The sequence below is a fragment of the Watersipora subatra genome, chromosome 9 (assembly GCF_963576615.1).
Source record: "Watersipora subatra chromosome 9, tzWatSuba1.1, whole genome shotgun sequence".
Lineage (NCBI taxonomy): Eukaryota > Metazoa > Bryozoa > Gymnolaemata > Cheilostomatida > Watersiporidae > Watersipora > Watersipora subatra.
This window is the reverse complement of record NC_088716.1, coordinates 41,496,011-41,515,548: the sequence shown is the minus strand read 5'-3', so window position 1 is coordinate 41,515,548 and position 19,538 is coordinate 41,496,011. Positions and strand designations below refer to the sequence as shown.

At 35.7% G+C, this 19,538-nt stretch overlaps 1 protein-coding gene across 2 annotated transcripts in view; it reads left to right on the top strand.

Moving 5' to 3' along the window:
* The window catches only part of LOC137404345 (telomere length regulation protein TEL2 homolog), a 32,159-nt gene extending 13,874 nt beyond the window's left edge, over nt 1–18,285 (top strand). Inside the window, exons 4-14 of one of the 2 annotated variants that reach the window (XM_068090540.1) lie at nt 1,093–1,300; nt 2,290–2,437; nt 6,117–6,303; nt 7,675–7,838; nt 8,320–8,510; nt 8,921–9,121; nt 10,374–10,544; nt 13,215–13,344; nt 13,840–13,979; nt 14,901–15,061; nt 17,668–18,285. In XM_068090540.1, the coding sequence (XP_067946641.1) occupies nt 1,093–1,300; nt 2,290–2,437; nt 6,117–6,303; nt 7,675–7,838; nt 8,320–8,510; nt 8,921–9,121; nt 10,374–10,544; nt 13,215–13,344; nt 13,840–13,979; nt 14,901–15,061; nt 17,668–17,908 (1,942 nt within the window). In that variant the 3' untranslated portion in view covers nt 17,909–18,285. Of the gene's footprint in view, nt 1–1,092; nt 1,301–2,289; nt 2,438–6,116; nt 6,304–7,674; nt 7,839–8,319; nt 8,541–8,920; nt 9,122–10,373; nt 10,545–13,214; nt 13,345–13,839; nt 13,980–14,900; nt 15,062–17,667 lie in introns of both variants that reach the window. The other variant, XM_068090539.1, reaches the window with a different exon arrangement.
* The last annotated feature ends 1,253 nt before the right edge of the window (nt 18,286–19,538 follow it).

Sequence of the window (19,538 nt, the reverse complement as noted above, 5' to 3'; positions counted from 1 at the left end):
AGTGTTGTGGTTTTTGAAATAACGACTCCAACTTTTTCTTGTATGCTTAAAACCTTATTTGGATTTGCTTCCCTCGTTCTGTCATTTTTGTAATACATAACCTAACCACTGCCTACCACGCACTGGTGGTGGAGCTTTACAAAATAAGCATGGATAGCTAACTTCATAATTAGCTAAAATATAGACTTTATCAATCTTCATTTGTGATATACTTTGTTAAAAATTATTAACAACAGTGTCTTGAAGATTTGCTGATTTGTTAAACATTGCTTGCATTAAGTAAGTACAATGAACCAATGTTCTTTAGCGTTATGCACCGTGATGTAGTGCTACCCTAACTCTCCCTAACTAAGTTATGGTTAGAAAATGTGTGTATTTTTAAGTATAACTATTATAGTCAAGGTTAAAAAATTTTAGACTGCCTATTCTCAAGTAATTGAACCATAAATTCAATAGTTGCTTGTCTTTTTCAGGGCTCTTGGCAACACTATATTCCCAAATTTTTATTATTTTCTCAACTTATTTATTACTACAGATGTGCTCATTTCTCATATCATATACATGATTTTAAAGCCCTGTAGGCTTTGGCGGCCGGGGCTTCGCCCCGGACCCCACTGGGGGGCTTACAGCGCCCCACAGCTGTTCCAGGGGAGCGTCGCGGTGGAGTAGCATTGCGACTCTTGATCACCTATATCTACTTATCTCATTTTTACAGTTATGGTTAAAAAAGGTTAGCACTACATCACTGATTACGCAGCTGCAAATGTTCAGATCGATAAGAATCACCCACTATTTGAACAGTGATTAAAGCTCATCATTGCCTTAAAGAATTGCTCTAGTCTGGGTCAGCGTCTTCAGAGACAAGGGATACATTTTTTTTAACTAAAACAAAGCTGGCTGTCAGCAATCATTTTCACACGCGCATAGAATTTATCATGGTTATTCCGCTTCTAAAAAGCTTATATCATTCTAGTCTGTTGTTTGCGTCTGTCTACAGAGGGTAGATAATTCCAACCAACTCTCTTTTTTGTGTTCTGTATTACATAACACTTAGAAATAGCTGATCAGACGGCATGTATTATATGTTAATAGACTAGGAAGGAATGTTCCGGAGACTCTGAGAAGAGATGCCTACTATTCTGTACTATACAGAGATATCCTGTCAGGTTTACAGTACTGCAAAGAGAGAGTGGAGAAGGCCTCTCTCTGCTCTGTGGTCTTTCTTAGTCAGCTCATAGGCAAACTCTGCCTAGACGGTCTGGGAATGAAACTCTGGCCTGTTTTACTTGCCAACATCATGGTTAGTGCCTTCTGGGCTTATTGATTGTCATCTCTGCACTATTCGTATCACGCATGCCTTCATGTATTTTATGGAAATTATAAAAATTTATGACATTTAATGAAATGCTTTCATTACATTCAATTTCATAAACATAGTATGTATTGCGATACTGTGTTATCATGAGTTATTCATTATTATGAAATTATCTGACTGTTACATGAAGTGAAGGTAGAGCTTTGCGATTCTATTTATAAGATAAGAATCGCAATGTGACTTTGACATCAATTGTAAGTTTGTAATCTACAGTATTTTTATGAATCTACTTTTAACCTTTACTGATGCTAAAAATCTTTTTAATTAAAATGTTTCTCTGGTTTCAGCGCTAGTTATTAATTCTGGTGTGCCTGGTGCCTCTCTGCAAATTTCACCAATGTTGCCTGAAATATATTTCTCTTTGTAGCTTTATATGCTTGGCAAGTGCAGTCTTAATTAGCAAACTGGTCAACCAGGTCTGTGATTTTTGGCATTATGAATATCTTTGCTTTGCTACTAAAAAATAGTTCAAAATAAATTTTTGCACGACCAAAGCACAGGTCTGGAAATTGCTGCATCAGTAGGTAAATCAATGCCTTTTTTTCAGTATATTTTGAATTTTGGTGAAAATGGCAAACATCCTATTCGTTAACCAATCAAAATTCTAGTTACATACTGCTCTGTTTTCGTTAATCTACTATATGAACTCATTGTCTGTACTAGATAAGACATCTTACTACTGTATCACCTGGTAATTAAGACATATTACTCATCTAGCTCGTGCGAATGAATATACTCAAAAATCTGGTTGTGGCGATATTTGGTTTAAAAGTTCTTCTGGGTTCCCCCATAAACCAATTGGATTGTCTTATTTTAATTTTTGGAAATGCGATGTTCATACTGAGGTCCTTTTAATGAGGTCATTCTGAGGTCATTTTAATGGGCTCCAAAGCATAATTCTTTCTTCAACTTAGGTCAGCCATGACTTCCTGATATCACGGGTCTTTCACAAAGTGGTGGTTGGGATTGAACTGAAAGCTTTAGATGCCACTATCACACCTCTGCTGCGCTGCATTCACCATCATCAGGATGTGTCAGCGTTGCTTGGCAACACCATCATAGGTGATCCCCTATAGTATGTCATAGCCTTATTTTGGTGATTCCACTTTTATTGCATTCAATTAATAACTTGCTGACTAGTAGACCTACAATTAATATACTCGTGTCGAGTTGCATCAATTCACGGTGTACTTTATGAACTGACTTGATGAATGCTCAGCGTTTCACAGGTAATAAATAGAAAACTTATTTTTAATCAACATATACGTACAAGATATACAACACTCATCATTCTAACCTTCAAATGAAGATATTTGTTTATTTCTGCGTGTGTCTGACCAATTCATAATTCAAATATTTGAAAGCTTGAAGCATAGGTAAAACATGTTGTTGAAAAACATTTCTTACTTATGCTACACATTCGCTCAAGATTTAAAATAGCTTATAGGTAAACAATGGCAGGTAATTTAGTTGCATTTGGCTATGTTTGTTTTACCCAATGAATTTGAGTAACTCGAGCTAGTAACTTGAGCAAATAATTTTTTATTTTTACTATAATAAGAGCCGTGTCTGTGTGAAGCCAGCCAAGGGTGCTAGGAAAAAATATTGCACCGCACAAACATCAAACCCTTACATTCCAATATACGGATCTGAAGCCAAGTGCACTACCACAGTATCACTACACCACGCAGTCACCTTGCCACACTTTGCAATAATTGTGCATATAATCACTACATATCATGATTTTTTATGGCGCTCGGGGCTGCAAGCGTGCATATTTTAACTATTCGCTATAAACTTGACATACGACAAATACTGAGATTTATATATATACTAGCTGTACTACCCGACGTTGCCCGGGTAATATTAAAGTCTTTGCACAAAATATTGATTTGTATTTAACGTATAACAACATTTGCCATTCTAACTTTCAAACTACATATCATGCGAAAAGTGTTTTGTGTAATTGAAATAATTTAAGCGAAAATAAAAACAACTGTAAATTTTTCAAACTTTGTCAAACAACTGTAAAGGTTTTCAAACTTTGTCAAACAACTGTAACTTTTAAACTTCATATCATGAAGAAAATGTTTTGTGCAGGTCAAATAAATTTAAAAAAAATAAAACAGCTATAAAAGGGTTTAGATATAAATGTGAAATAATTAGCAAGTAATAGCTAAATTAAGTCGGTTTTGCTACGATTACAGTAAAAGATGATTCGGTAAGGATACAATCAATAAGAACTGAGAAAACACAAAAAATCCTGAATATGTTGAATTAATAATACCAATTCTTCTGTTCCATCAGAAGCTATCTATAAAAACTTTGAATACGACTATACTGGTACCTCTTGAGACTGGTACAAATGTAAAAATGAGATCGTACTGTCTTTGTCTGACCGAACGGAGAGGGAATGTCGAGGCTCTTCCTACAGAGATAATATAATTGTCCGCAGGAGAAGAATTGGCCTTGACCCCAGATATAGTAATTGAACCTTACGAAAAGTATTTCTTAATAGGGGCATCGTAACGCGTGGGCGCAATGCTAAAATAATTAACGTGTGCATACGGTGAATATGATAACGTCATTGATTAAATTGATTAAAAGTAGCTCAGTGGTAGATTGCTTGGATAAAAAACTTGATGATGCATTCGTCAGGAGTTCAAATCCATCACAACTTGGAATTTTAATTCCAAGATTTTAATAGCTTTTAGCTGGAACTACACACATCTACATACCCACACACAAACTTTGAGAAATATATACTGTATTTAGATAGATAGTCAAACCTCAACATTTGAAGTTGATCTAGTCTGATATTCGCTTCTTGTCTTGAAACTGTTGTATGTTGAAGCAAATATTCTTATAGGAATACATTGCGTTTTATTTAATTCATTCATCAGCTCAAAATGTTTGGACAAATTTCTCAGGCACCTCATATCTACCTACGTAACTTCTCAATACCAGTGCATTGTGCAGTCACTATGGCAAGCTATATGTAAATCTCTGGAATATATACAAAAAGAGCTAGATATATAAAGTAGTAACCATTAAATGGGCTTTTGTTATCACATTCCCTCCGAGTGAAGTCAGGCTAATTGAAGTGTAGCCTGAGCAATACAGGAAATGGACAGTGAATAGGTGGAGCTTGGACTATGTGGACTATAGCTTAGACTACTTTTAGCTTTTATATTTGAGATTTTTTTGACAATTTCATCTTTAACCATTCATTATTGGCTTTCTTTTTGCATCACTTCTACTTTTTTCTTGGAAATTTTTAAAGAGTTTCTTTGAAGTCGCTTGCTCATGTTTTGATATTGTTTGCTGTTTTAATTCTAAAACAAAATTACCTTTTGCCTTTTTTCAACTGCTATCGCTCGAACTAGCGACTAGTAGTTTGGGATCCAAGGTTGTAGATTGTAGAAGCAGAAAAGGATATAGTGCACTGTTTATTCGAGCGATGTAGAATCACAGTGTGTGAGGGAAAATTGTATACGTATGTGAACTGATATACAAACTCAATATTTGGAAGAACCTTTGACAACAAATGTTAGAAGTTAATTTGTATGTCAAAATAGATATTTGCTAAAACTTTATATCACAAATTGAAATATTCATAGAATATTCATAGAATGTAGTAATCATAAGGTGAGTTTTGAAGAGTTTGCAAAATTAAGTAGTTCGATATTTGAGTTGCTGAAAATTAGTTGGTTAAGTTTTTTTCAATGCTTGTTAATATAATTTGCGCTATGAAAAAAGTCCCGACCTTTATAACAAAATGAAGGCTGCCGTTTAAGAGGTGTACCTCTTAAACGAGTTTCAAAGGTAACATGATACTAGCTTAGGCCACTCATTTTTAAGCTCTAACAGTGAGGGAAGCAAAGTTTGTAATTTGATATGCACGTATACTGCAGCAGGGAATTCGCATCCTTCACGCACCGCTATCAGTTGGCCAATTACTTTTGCTCGCCGAAGTCCACAAAAAACCTTATCCTAGCTTTTTGAGAATGAGATTTAAGAATTTTTGTGCCCAAGAATGACATGCAGTTTATGATGACTGATTGATGACGTTATACAATATCTATTGTACCAAAGCAGATGTTGTGTAGATCAAGTGGTCCAAATAAACGCATAGCATGCTGCATGAAAATCTTGTACATTTGTTGTTGCGATTTAGTTAGCGGTGCAAATCTGAGGCCCTCCTTAAAAATGCCAAACTCACAAATCATTCAGTGTGAAAATTAGTCCAATCGTTAATGGATTTTTTGGAGAATAAATTACTCGAAACGGTTGTTAGTCAACATATGATACAATTTTTGGGTGATATAAAGTTAGACACTTTTCAAGGTATTCTTTAATAATATAAAAGTCACTAATTATATGGAGTTATTTTATTAATAGCTTAAAAGTGCCCTTGTTTCTTTATTTCTGTCAATCATTAAAACTTGTTGATTTGTGTTAAAACATATTTACAGACAGTAAATTCTTAGCTAGTAAATCAGTAAGCTGTTGTTATTAATGATAAGTACCCTAAGTACCATAAGTACCATAAGTACCATAAGTACTCTGGCTTCTAGTCTAAATTAACTGTCGTACTCTGGCAAGCTGTTCATCTTTAGGCCTGACAATTGACAAATTAGACATTTCTTGTAGATTTTTTGCACCCTGAATTAGTAATGAGACATAACTCAAATAATCTGATGAGGTGTTTCTGGTTAAATACGAATTTCTTTGCCCATAGATACCAAGAGATTGGAACACTTGTTGTTGGACAAGCTACTCCTGCAGAAGTACTACACGACTGAGGATGTACCCAAACTGCTGCATAACATTATAGGCTATATCGCCTCCTCTCCCACCAGGATACATTTCTACTATTCACTTTTTAGTCGTCTTCTCTCGGTCTGGTCCGACAGCAGCAGTATCCGGTAGGCTCGTCTTCGAATTACAAAGAAATCTTTCTTGATTAATGTCTGAGCACAAAACTCCAAAGTAAATGCCAGTTTCGTCTGGGTGGTCATATTCCACTCAAGTTTCTCTCCCCATTATGTCAGATTTAACCACTCAGCCAATGATATTGCAAGCTATATTCTGCTCGAGTCTGAACACTATTGCCGCACTTTCCTGTGAACAATTGATCAGTAGCGTAGAGTTAGCTTCTTCCAATAGGGTGGTGGTAAAAGTGCATGACTACAGAATCATATTGATCTTCCGTCTGAAATGTTTATGATTGATCCTCACAAAACCTTAACAAATGCAAGATTTTAATCCGAATGGTTTCATTACTATATATATATACTAATATATATATATATATAGGTATATATATAAATTACAACTAGTAATATATATATATATATATATATGCGCAAATGTGATTACAGGCTCTTGACAGCTCAAAAACGAACAGTTAATCGCCGCCATCACGAAACCGTCGTGGATTGGAATCAATATATTTCTCTGACGTAGTTAATCCATTTGGTTATTGTTTTGACACGTGGTGTTCTCACGTGAATTAAAAGGCCAATAAAAGGCTCAATATAAAACTTCTCGTAGCACCAATTCATGACAAACACCTCGGGTTTTACTGAAGAGCCCGTATCAAATATAGATGCTTGCTAGTTTACAGTTTTGTTTCGGCTTGGTCTAATCGTCTAGTTGCAATCTGATCATGTGAACCATACCTCTTGCCAAACATCGCGAATAATTTTCGCAGCATTTTTCGATTATCAAAGGTGACCAACAGGCTCATCATGTTTATCAAAGAATGATATGTACTCCTTCGAGCTAAGGTTAAGAAATTAAACGAATTTTCACAGTAGGTTATAAGATATCAGTGCTGAAAGTGACAGCATTACAATGATGATGAAATAGATGCATAAGGACAATAGACATGGTTTTATTGAACGCGTGAAGTATATTTGTGAAAATATTTCGACGAATGAGGTTGCATAAAAGTGTAAACGGAAGCCATCTCGTTCAACTACGTCCCATTTGAGCCGTTTTGGAAAGAGATTCTAATCTATAGCAGTTTCGTAATGGCTGCGATTAACTGTTCGTTTTTGAGCTTGTAAGAGTTTGTAATCACATTTCCACATATTTTGCACCTACAACACAACAGAGTAAGACATGGTGAATCTTTTCATACCAAATACCTGTTATGTGAATTTTGTTGCAATTCAACCTTTAAGGATTGCCTAAACAGTCGACAGATATAACATTTGTCATGTCTACGACTTCAAATTGATGGGTTATGCGCTTGTCTGAGATTCAATAAATTTGCTGACCTACCCTTACAGGCATACCTCATTTGACCAACACATGTACATAAGCAAGGCTATAGTGATATGCGCCGCATTCCTACAAACTGGGGAGGAAAACTGGAGAGGAACAATCATGCGAACTCTGATGAACGGACTCCAGAATCATTTATCTAGCAGCGACTCTTCTGTCAGGCAGGCTGGTGAGAATTAGAGAATATGTTTTGTTTCATCTTTTCCTCATTTGTATACTCTCAAAGTTAAAGTTCGGAGTTGTGCGCTCTTTGGGTACAACTCATTTTCATTGATTTAGAATTAAGATGGAATTGTTTCAGCTCATGTTAATGCAATATTTATTATCAATTTTCTTGCTGCCTCCCAGATACCAAACTCTCTGCTGCCTGCCGGATACTAACCTTTTAACTGCCTCTCAGTTAATAATCTGTTTGCTGCCACATAGTTACTAATCTGTTTGCTGCCTCTGTTTGCTGCCTCTGTTTGCTGCCTCTGTTTGCTGCCTCTGCCTTACAACATAAGCTCCGTGAATAAAATTGAATTCTTTGCTTCCAATGCCACTATAACAACATGCTGTTGGAGCTTCAGTTTCAAGCATCATTCAGGGGTGTAGCTATTAGAAGTGTATTGTAAGCACTCTACTCTTTAAACCATCAAACTGTTATTCAGGCATGGCAGTAGCTGAACTGGTTAGTGAGAAGATAAATCCCAAACTGGAAGCTAAACTTAAGTTTGAATATGATGAGATGGGCATCTACGACGAGCTAAAGGCAGTGATGACTCTACCAACGGCTCCTTGTGTTGGTGCATACCAGTCTAGTCAAACAGTAGACAACAATGGACTTCCTAAACGGACTCGCGTTGAAGAAATCAATTCTGTGACCAAAGAGGTTAGTTTTATTGTCTCATCACTCAGTTTTATTGCTGCTTATGACCAGCGGTTGCCGTCTGCTACTACAAGGTATTTCGTCTTACCTCTCATCATTTCTTGGCATCTCTTATCATATCATTCAACATTGCTGTGTCTTACCAAAATGACAAACTGTCAACCTATTTATTTTTGTTTATCTTTAGATATTTTTGCGTTCATGTCAGACAACCACTTGGCAGTAGTTTTTAAATAAAAATGTTTGAGTAATATTAAACTTTCATTAGTGATAAAAATTCAGTTTTCCAAAGAGTTGAAGAATTGTATTATTTGAGTCTTTTGAATTAAAAGTTAGTAAAATAATTCTTTTACTAACTTTTAACAGATTGTTTTGCTTTGCAGGAAGCATCTGATCTGGATAGTGATGATGACTTGCAGCCCATTGGTCAGTTTGAAGACAAAGCCCGGCCAAAAGAGAAAGCCCCTGCCTATGTTGGCGACTGCATGCAGGGTTTGATGGACGAGGAGAATCCTGAGAGGGTTGAGACGTGTTTGAAGTCAGCCTGTAAACTGATAAGAATGAATTCGGCTATGACAATGGAGGTATGTCATGCCTCTTATGCAGTCATTTTTACATGCTAGATAATAGCATTTTGTCTTTGTTTAATTTCTATACTTAAAAATTTTATTAGCCTGTATTCATATAGATAACATTATTTCATCTTTGAAATGAAAAATTACCATTTTCCTTGAAACAGCCTGAGAACTCCTTTCGACCATTTTTGGAATGTTATGAATCTCTTTTTTGTACAACTCTACTTGAAAGTCTGAAAATTTGTAAAGGTTGTTTGATTTGTTTTTGCATTATTTATTTTCTGGAGAAGAAGAATGATTCTAACCTATATACTTGCATAGAGTAAATCTGAGCCATTTCTATCGAACATATTTGGGAGTCTAAAAAATGAACATTGATTTTATATCATTGACTCAATGGTAATTTTTATTGCTAAGATTTCTTGTCATCCTTTTCTTTTGATTAAAGCTTCTCAAAATGTGCACAAAGATTGTACTTCACTGGTATTTGGAATGTATTTTGTATGGGGCACCAGTGGTTCAGTGGTTAGGGTGTTGGCTTATGATCAATAGGTCAGCGGTTCGAGTCACACAAGGACCATTGGTGGTGTTAGGAAGCGTAGCCAACTACAATTTCTCCTGCGCAAAATCTGGTCGGGTTATCTGTTAATAAACCGGCTTCCCTATTTGCGCTCCAGCGTGGATGGGGAGGGTGGTGAGCAACCGTACAAAACTAAAAAACCTAAAAAACCTGACAAGGTTGAAGGAGCTAACTAGAGATGGTGTCTGAATAAAAACACCTAACAACAGGCACTGGCAAACAACTGTTGAAACCTGCCAAAGAAGTATTAGTTATAGAAAGTGGGGAGAGCCATGATCACATAAGTCTTCGCGGGGCATCGTGATGTCTCAGAGAGGAAATGTATTTTGTGTGACAGCCTTGTTAAAAGGATGCTGATTGCTAGAAAGCCACAACTATATTCAGATTCCACCAAGGCTGTTGGTTTCTAATTCTATCCTTAGAAGTCATCTTGTTAATACTGCATCACTACTCCTCCTGCCGAACTCACTTTGCTTTCGTAAAAAGAAACCAGTTAATGAGGGTTTTCAAGTTTTTATGTTTGCAAAATAGTTTTTATAAAATCTGGCTAGTGAATGCAGATAACGTGACTCACTTCTGGCACCAGCGTTCAGTTTTAACTACGTTATTCACTTCCTAGAGGCATACCTTACAGTGATAGTAGCACTTTCCATCTATTTCTCTCATTTTCTACGTTGGTAGGTGGCTGTGGAGTTTACAAAAATACTCACACACATGGGTTGTACACTGGCCATAAACAACTACATGTATTACAGACAGCAGAGTCTGGTTTCGCTGTTGGTCGTCTCCCCTGTATCAGTGGCTAATTATCTGTGTAGGGAGTTTTCTTCTCGGAACTACAATGTTAGACAGGTTAGTACATGATCTTTTGGCATTTCCTCATTTGAAGCCAGTCGATCTATGTTTATAAATATAGAAAGGTCTGGCTAGCGAGCTATTGTTAGCGGCTAGCGAGAATTTGCAGTTATACTTATGGGCTGATGACATCCTACATTTGATAAATGAATGTTTACACAGCCTCTCGTTTGTTACAACATCAGTAGGGGAAGGTTATGGCTCAATAAGTATTTGTTACTATCCTTGTGATGTAGTAAGTTATCAACTTTGCGAGTGTATTTAGCTGTGACTTCGTAAACATCGATATTGAACTGGTTAGAGCGAGCTATCAACGCAGTTGCATAGAAATAGTTCTGCCCACCTTATGGCGACTCAAAAATGTGTATTTCAGTAAATAAATGTACGTTCAGCCGTTTCAGGTGTTAGAATAAGATATGTCAGACGGACTGTATAAATCATGTTTTCATATGTCGACTGTGCTGGCATGTTGCCATATGTCGACTGTACTGGCATGTTGTCATATGTTGACTGTAGTGGCATGTTTTCATATGTCGACTGTACTGGCATGTTGTCATATGTCGATTGTGGTGACATGTTATCATATGTCGACTGTACTGGCATGTTGTCATATGTCGACTGTAGTGGCGTGTTTTCATATATCGACTGTACTGGCATGTTGTCATATGTTGACTGTGGTGGCATGTTATCATATGTCGACTGTACTGGCACGTTGTCATATGTCGACTGTATTGGCATGTTGTTATATGTTGACTGTAGTGGCATGTTTTCATATGTCGACTGCACTGGCATGTTGTCATATGCTGACTGTGGTTGTATGTTGTCAAGATAGAGTTAAGTTTTTTTTTGTAAAGTTTGAGCCTCATATATGCTGACAATTATCGAGCAATGAGTTAATTACGTTCTCTTGGTACTTACGAATTCGTAAAGTATAGAAAAAACTCAATCTGACTGTGCTGTAATAAGCAAACGATAAAGCTTGTATGAGAAGAAATAGTCTTTGAGGCAGGGTAGGGATTTGCATTCAAGTAGGATTGCTCAGTTTTTGCCTTTTCATATTCAGGAAGTCGAGTTATGCATTGAAGCACCACCTAATACTCAGGATCTTTTGAGCCATAACCTAACTTACCTCATATACAGTTGGTATCAGTAGAAGGAATGAGACAAACGAATTGATATCTTTGATTTTGTGATTTTTGTTTTTAAATATATTCTTTAAAAATCTTATTTGTTACATATTTAATTAAAATAACCAATTGCTGTGAAGTGATTTGACGAAGTGAAATGACTCATGAAAGACTTTAAAAAGTTTGGCTGCACGTAAAGTGACTGTAATGATTATATAGAACCATGGGAATGCTGTGATTTTATTTGTTACTTTGAAAGAAACTGTTATTATATAGCATTAAGTGGGAAATTTAACAGACTATTACTGATATTTCCTTGTGTGCTGTCAAATAAGTTTTAAGTTTTCTATAATAAATGGTTTCACCACCCTCTTGAACTGTGTTGTTGGATGGATTTTTATGTCATCATGTGATTCAGTGCAATAGCATGTAGAAGAAACGTTAGCAGCAAGTGGAAAAGGCATTTCTAGTGGGGTTAAAATTTGGGATGTTAATAAAGTCATAGGGTAAAAATTTCATACAACTGCCCGGAGTGCCACTCCAAAAGTCATAATCTCACAGGGTGCAAAGGTTTGGCTTTGTAGTTTATAGAACACAGGCTTTGGTTGGAGGTTGCCCATAGCAGAGTAAATTATCTACTCTTACAAAAACCCATATACGTATTACAATAAATAGGCATGGACTGTTCATTAATGTTCATTTCTGTGAGATAAAGTTAATTTCTGTGAGATTTAAAAAAAAAATTTTAATTGTAAATAATCTTTTAACTTTATTATTGTCAGAGTTATTTTGCCTCTTTCAAAGGCGAAGCAATTCAGTATCTATCAGGCATAAGTCTGTTGTCAATAACAACAACTAAATTATTGGCAATTTTACAAAAGTGTATTTGAGATGGGGCTTGGTGCATGAGCTGTTACAATTAGATCTTTATAGTTTAATAGTGTTATATGTTTGTGATGTACAGCAACTGCTGTTGCACCGCTAGCTGTTATAAGGCCCATAGTGAGCTGAAGTAAATTTTGAAAGAAGGATATCTAAATTTTCCGCAGAAATTAGTAAAGAGCATCCATATTTAAAAAAGTGATCATTAACAGTGTTTTTATTGTTCAGGTAGTCACTCAAATGCAAAATTTATTACTATCAAGTATCTCTATCTGCTGTCAGGTTGAAATATCTATGAAAAGTCATGCAAATGCAGATGATAGATATTAGCTTTATTTACACGGGTCAAGGCCATTCAGAGCAAAGACAAAAATAGAAAAGTAAATTATGTGTTTTGGAAGAAAAAGCTCTTTTTGCCTTTCACTATTCTATAATGTAAATTGGCAAGGTGTTGGTGTCCGGTATAAGGTGTAGTGGGTTTTTTGGGACGTAGGAATGTAATAGATGGTCAGACTGATTGGAGATACAGTTTAAATATTTTAAACAGCAAATAGTTAAAAACACATTTAGGTACACATACAGCATTGAGGGACTTTAGACACCGGTCATAATTTCTGTCATGGTTTGTGATGGTTCCATCCCTATTATTGGATTTCAGAGGCTAGACATGCTGGATGCTTTAGCTGTTGCAGCCATGGAGTTGTCTAATCCCGTTTCAGATAAGGAGAAGACGAGTCTTCCACTGGTTGTAGATATGGCTTCCCTGAATGTGCAAGATGAATCAGAAGGTTGGTGATATAAACTAAATCAATATTATAGTAATACTTGATCACACTGGATTATTTCAAACGAGGCAAACAATTTGAGTTATACAGGTGCACGAGAGGGCATGCTGTTGAATGGCGATGCATCGCGAAGTGTATTTAATTAACCAGCAAGCTGAAATTAGATTTGCACAGAATAGGTGTCCGGATGGCATACACAATAAAACCTTACCGCTTTGCCATTCAGTATGAGTTTTACTAATTACTTTGAGTCTTTACAAATAATGTTTTATGTTAAATAATACTTGTTTATTTATAATGCGATCCTGTTTTTTAATGCTTCACCACAATATTGTGGCCATTCACTTGGTTAGGTTAAACAATGCAACCTCTTGTATACACCAGAGATCTTCTTCTAGAGTGAGTTAGGGCCACATTTAAGAGTTTCGTAATGAACTGTTCTGTTTGAACTTTGGTCATTATGCAAGTAGTATTTCTTCAGCAATTGTTTCTTCACAGAGCCAAACTGGAAGAGAGTGGTTGAGGAGCGAATTAAATCGAAAACAAGACGCTTTGCATCGGCGTCAGCTCCGACTCCTCAAGGATCGGCTAATAAATTTGCCGCTGTGGCTGGACATTTCTTTTTTCCACTGCTGGCAGTAAGTCAAGTAATGTTATAATGTATACTATTAATAAATTCCAATTTTACATTGTGGCTGTCTATTAGCCTGAGTAAACGCTCTCTGTTTTCACATGTTTGGCTGATTTCATCTAAACTTCACACCTTCACACATGTACATTTATGTCTGTGCCTTCCGCCCATAGAGTTATCTCCCCCCTATAACTCTATGGCTCCGCCTGGTCGCTAAAAGTATTTGTTTTCAACACTCCGCCTGGTCCCAGAAAAACAGCCTCATAAGGAGGACATACCTACTGGCTATCTAGTTGATAACGAAAAAAATTCTGTGCATCGCCGGGCTTATGCTAGTTTTATATATTTTCTAATATTATTCCATTAAATCTCTGGATATTAAAACAGTATTTTAGTTACTCTCTTTATCACAAGTGAGTGACAACTCTAACTTTATGGCACTCAGGGGGCTTGCAAATGATTGTTTCACATTTCAAAAGCTTAATTTGTCTGAATTTAAAATCCAAACACAAATATCAACAGCTACTGATAAAATATCGTTATCAAGTTATTGTTATTACTTAAAGCCTGTGAGTTGTTGCTGCGGTCTTAAGTTTGTAGATACGAGTGGGACCACAGTCTATTTTAATTGATACATTGAAAGTCAGAGCAGCCACTATATTGCTTGATGTCAGAGTGGCATTCAACTGACTCTAGTTCCTATTTAGCGTTTAAGATCACAATTGAACTTTTGGTGTTAGTCTGCAGCCGTGACCCCTAACAGATGTAACTCTGATGGTTGTTTGCTATTTCTGCCGATAGAGTTCATATCCACACCGTGGGACTACTGTCATGGGTACTTCTGTTGACACTATGATACAATGATTTTTAAAAAGCTGGTTTTATGTGGATGATTAAAGAAGTTATCTGCTCACACACATTTACACAGGCGAGCCAAGTAGGGTTGGGGGAACACAGCCCACTCTCGGAAGATTCTATCCTACTCGTGCAGTATCTCTACACCCTCGGTAAGGTGATGGGCTCAGCTCAGTTCTGTCCCTTGGCACCCCGCATGGCACTTGAGCTCATGGATCTTCTCTGGATGTTCAGGTGAGTGTGTGCTGTCAGCTGTTTGGTATATGCTAGACAGATATTATTGCATTATTTTGTTGTACTAGTTTATTCTAACTGCTACATTTAATGCTCGTGCAGTCACTATATGTGCTGCCACAATATTCAGTTAGGCAACTCAGTGTTTTTTTCTTATTTGTGTTTCCTAGTTAATGCTTTTCCCAAATGTGTAAAAGTTATTATCTTTCATCAATTTGTTATGATGTTTCACAGATTGAAATTGGCTCATAGGATCTCTCAAAATAAGGTTTTCATAACATGCAAGCCTCTTCTGTACAATGTTCGATGCCTCAATGGCTTATTAATGCTAATGGCCAAACCACTCTGTTTTTGTGTTAAGAATTGTTAAAAATCAATATGGTATGTGTAGCGTAATGTTAACATCCAAGTTGATATAATGTGTAGTATGATGTTAACAGCTAAGTTAGTCTCTAGTGGGTGTGCTTTGGCCTCAGAATTCTCACAAATCCACCATTTGTATCTTCTACTAACAAGGTTGATGGCTATTATTCAACTTTTCTATCTAGTTCTTTTATGAAAACGGTTTTAAAATATTCATAGTACATGTTCTATTTATAGATACCTTGTAAAGGGTACATGTTCTATTTATAGATACCTTGTAAAGGGTACATGTTTTATTTATAGATACCTTGTAAAGGGTACATGTTTTATTTATAGATACCTTGTAAAGGGTACATGTTCTATTTATAGATACCTTGTAAAGGGTACATGTTTTATTTATAGATACCTTGTAAAGGGTACATGTTTTATTTATAGATACCTTGTAAAGGGTACATGTTCTATTTATAGATACCTTGTAAAGGGTACATGTTTTATTTATAGATACCTTGTAAAGGGTACATGTTTTATTTATAGATACCTTGTAAAGGGTACATGTTCTATTTATAGATACCTTGTAAAGGGTACATGTTTTATTTATAGATACCTTGTAAAGGGTACATGTTCTATTTATAGATACCTTGTAAAGGGTACATGTTTTATTTATAGATACCTTGTAAAGGGTACATGTTTGATTTATAGATACCTTGTAAAGGGCACATGTTCTATTTATAGATACCTTGTAAAGGGTACATGTTCTATTTATAGATACCTTGTAAAGGGTACATGTTCTATTTATAGATACCTTGTAAAGGGTACATGTTTTATTTATAGATACCTTGTAAAGGGTACATGTTTTATTTATAGATACCTTGTAAAGGGTACATGTTTTATTTATAGATACCTTGTAAAGGGTACATGTTTTATTTATAGATACCTTGTAAAGGGTACATGTTTTATTTATAGATACCTTGTAAAGGGTACATGTTCTATTTATAGATAGCTTGTAAAGGGTACATGTTCTATTTATAGATACCTTGTAAAGGGTACATGTTTTATTTATAGATACCTTGTAAAGGGTACATGTTTTATTTATAGATACCTTGTAAAGGGTACATGTTCTATTTATAGATACCTTGTAAAGGGTACATGTTCTATTTATAGATACCTTGTAAAGGGTACATGTTTTATTTATAGATACCTTGTAAAGGGTACATGTTTTATTTATAGATACCTTGTAAAGGGCACATGTTCTATTTATAGATACCTTGTAAAGGGTACATGTTCTATTTATAGATACCTTGTAAAGGGTACATGTTCTATTTATAGATACCTTGTAAAGGGTACATGTTCTATTTATAGATAGCTTGGAAAGGGTACATGTTCTATTTATAGATAGCTTGTAAAGGGTATAGTTGGAGAGTCTAAATATTCACTATTTATACACTGTAAATAAAAAAAAATTTCAGGTTTTTGAATTTTTCTCCAGCAATAAATAAAATCTTGGCGATATGAAACTGTAATGTACTCTTGTAACTTACTCTCATAACATACCCTCGTAACGTACTCTCGTAACGTACTTTCGTAATGTACTCTCGTAACGTACTCTCGTAACGTATTCTTGTACAAAATGATCAATGACTGTAAGTAATATTGCATGTATTCCTGTATTGCATTAGCATTTTGCAACAATGTAATGTATAATTCTTTTAGTAATTATGGCCAAGACTTTCGCTTTTATCATATGTATTTCAGTGGAATGCTTTGCTTTTGTTGTTAACATTAAATAACTGCCTAATGATTAAAATTCATTGAGCGCAAACTGTTAACACTACATAATATTAAAAAAAATCCAATTTTTACTGAAGTTAATAGGGTGAAATGTGCCTATATATAAAAAATTAAAAAACAATTCATTTTTCAAAAATCCATTTATTCTTTATGTTATGACTTGCATTTAAAATGAAACAATTCAATTTTACCAACTCATTCTCTGAATAAGCTCATTTTATTAACCATAGTTTTGAATGGTCACATGATCTTGATATCAGCCATATTGCCTTTCTATTACACAAACTCACAATGACATTTTGTAAAAATGTTACGACTTTTTGATAAGCTGCCTCCAGCTGGAATCAGGCGATTCCGTTAAACTCTTTCAATGTTGACATATAAACTTCATTTACCATCTAATTATGATCTAAATATACTGAAGTGTATAACATGGTGCTACTCTCTTTGAACAGGGGCTCTGCTGAGCCATCTGTGCGGAAAGCAGCGGTATTTTGCATAGCCATGACAGTGCTGGCAATACCTCCAAGTGTCATGTTGGATGACAGGTATCATATGACTGACACGGTGGAATATTTGAGGCTTCTTATGGAAAGGGACGCTGATCCTGAGCTACAGGAAATGGCGAGTAAAGTTCTGTCATTTCTACAACACCAACTGAGTTTAGGTCTTCAAGAGGCCAGCAAACAGTCGTGAAATATTTTTATTGTTTGTCATAGCTGTAATTAGGATGGCTACAGTATACATCTGTCGGCGTGTGTCGTTTCTCTCATATTTCTCCTAGCGCCCAGTTACAATAGCTTCATGGTACTCCTATAATATTTTATTATGCCCCAGTAAGCTCCATGGCTACTTTGTAAATTTCTGCCATTTTTACGAAACATTTTCTAATCTATTTCGTTGTAACAAAACTAGACTTTGGCTCTCTTTCAATGCTTTGCATGACTGAGTCCACTTTAGCAATCCATAGACATATTCTCATGGTTTATCATAGTCAAACACCACTGAAGACCAATTTTTTTCCAATATGATGTTTTTCCAAAGTTTTGCTTTCGGCTGAATACATAACTTCCATGAAATGTTTTGCCCTGATTGTCAGCTTTTTTTATGATGGCTGAAAACTCGCACAAGCTTTGCTCCAACATACAATTTAGTGTGCGCCGATCTTTGGATTGCACGTTGGATTCTCTTGAGATACATACTAACAATTAACTAATCAGTATAACAATTAACTAATCAGTTATCCCTATAACTATAACCATGTCGTTGCTGTGTACTATCCTCATTGGTGGACAGTGACCATTATGGTGGACAGTGGTCATTATGGTGGACAGTGGCCATTATGCATCTCGACAAATCTTGCATAGTTTGCCGTGTGCAAACATTCGGCAAACAGACATGTTTATGTTTTCTGAGTACTCTGACGTCTGGGTGTGAGATAATTCGGGGAGTTGTTTTCTCACCTGATCCTATGCCCAAGGAAACTTGGCTGCATAGTTTCTATTTCCTTTTTGCACTTTCGGTTTATATAGGGTTACACAAACTTTTTCGCTTTGTGTGTAATATGTTCTCAGTAATAGCTCCAAAGTTTTAAGTTGATTGGTCTGTTAGTTCTCGGGATATCGCTGAAATATCGAAGGTACTTCTAACTGACCGAGAAATGAGAAATGACTGCTGATAGAATATTAGTTTTTAGTGACACACTGATTGAAATTCTTAGTAATGAAGGCTCAAAAGTCGACAAAGCCAGAAAGTTTCTTCTCTTCAGCAGCAAGAGCTTTACACTAAAACTAATTGTTTTCTATTCATAACAAATATACACTCTATCAGACTCGGTGTACATAACAAATATACACTCTATCAGACTCGGTGTACATAACAAATATACACTCTATCAGACTCGGTGTACATAACAAATATACACTCTATCAGACTCGGTGTACATAACAAATATACACTCTATCAGACTCGGTGTACATAACAAATATACACTCTATCAGACTCGGTGTACATAACAAATATACACTCTATCAGACTCAGTGTACTGTAATCATTATGTTTATTAATTATTATCATCATTATGCTCCTTCAGTTGCCTTTAAAATATCACTTCTTTTAAAGAGGCTTAAAAAACTGTTTACTCTATTTGATTTCTGTTGGTTTCTATTGAGTTGGACAAGCTTGGAGCTTCAGAATGATACTCTACTCAGTTCATAAGGAATTGTGCTATCCTATGTGCTATCACATCCGATAGAAAGTTGTTAATAGAGTCTAGTATCAGGGGACCCGCTTGTGTAAACCATCACATCTTTGAAAGAGTGGGAAA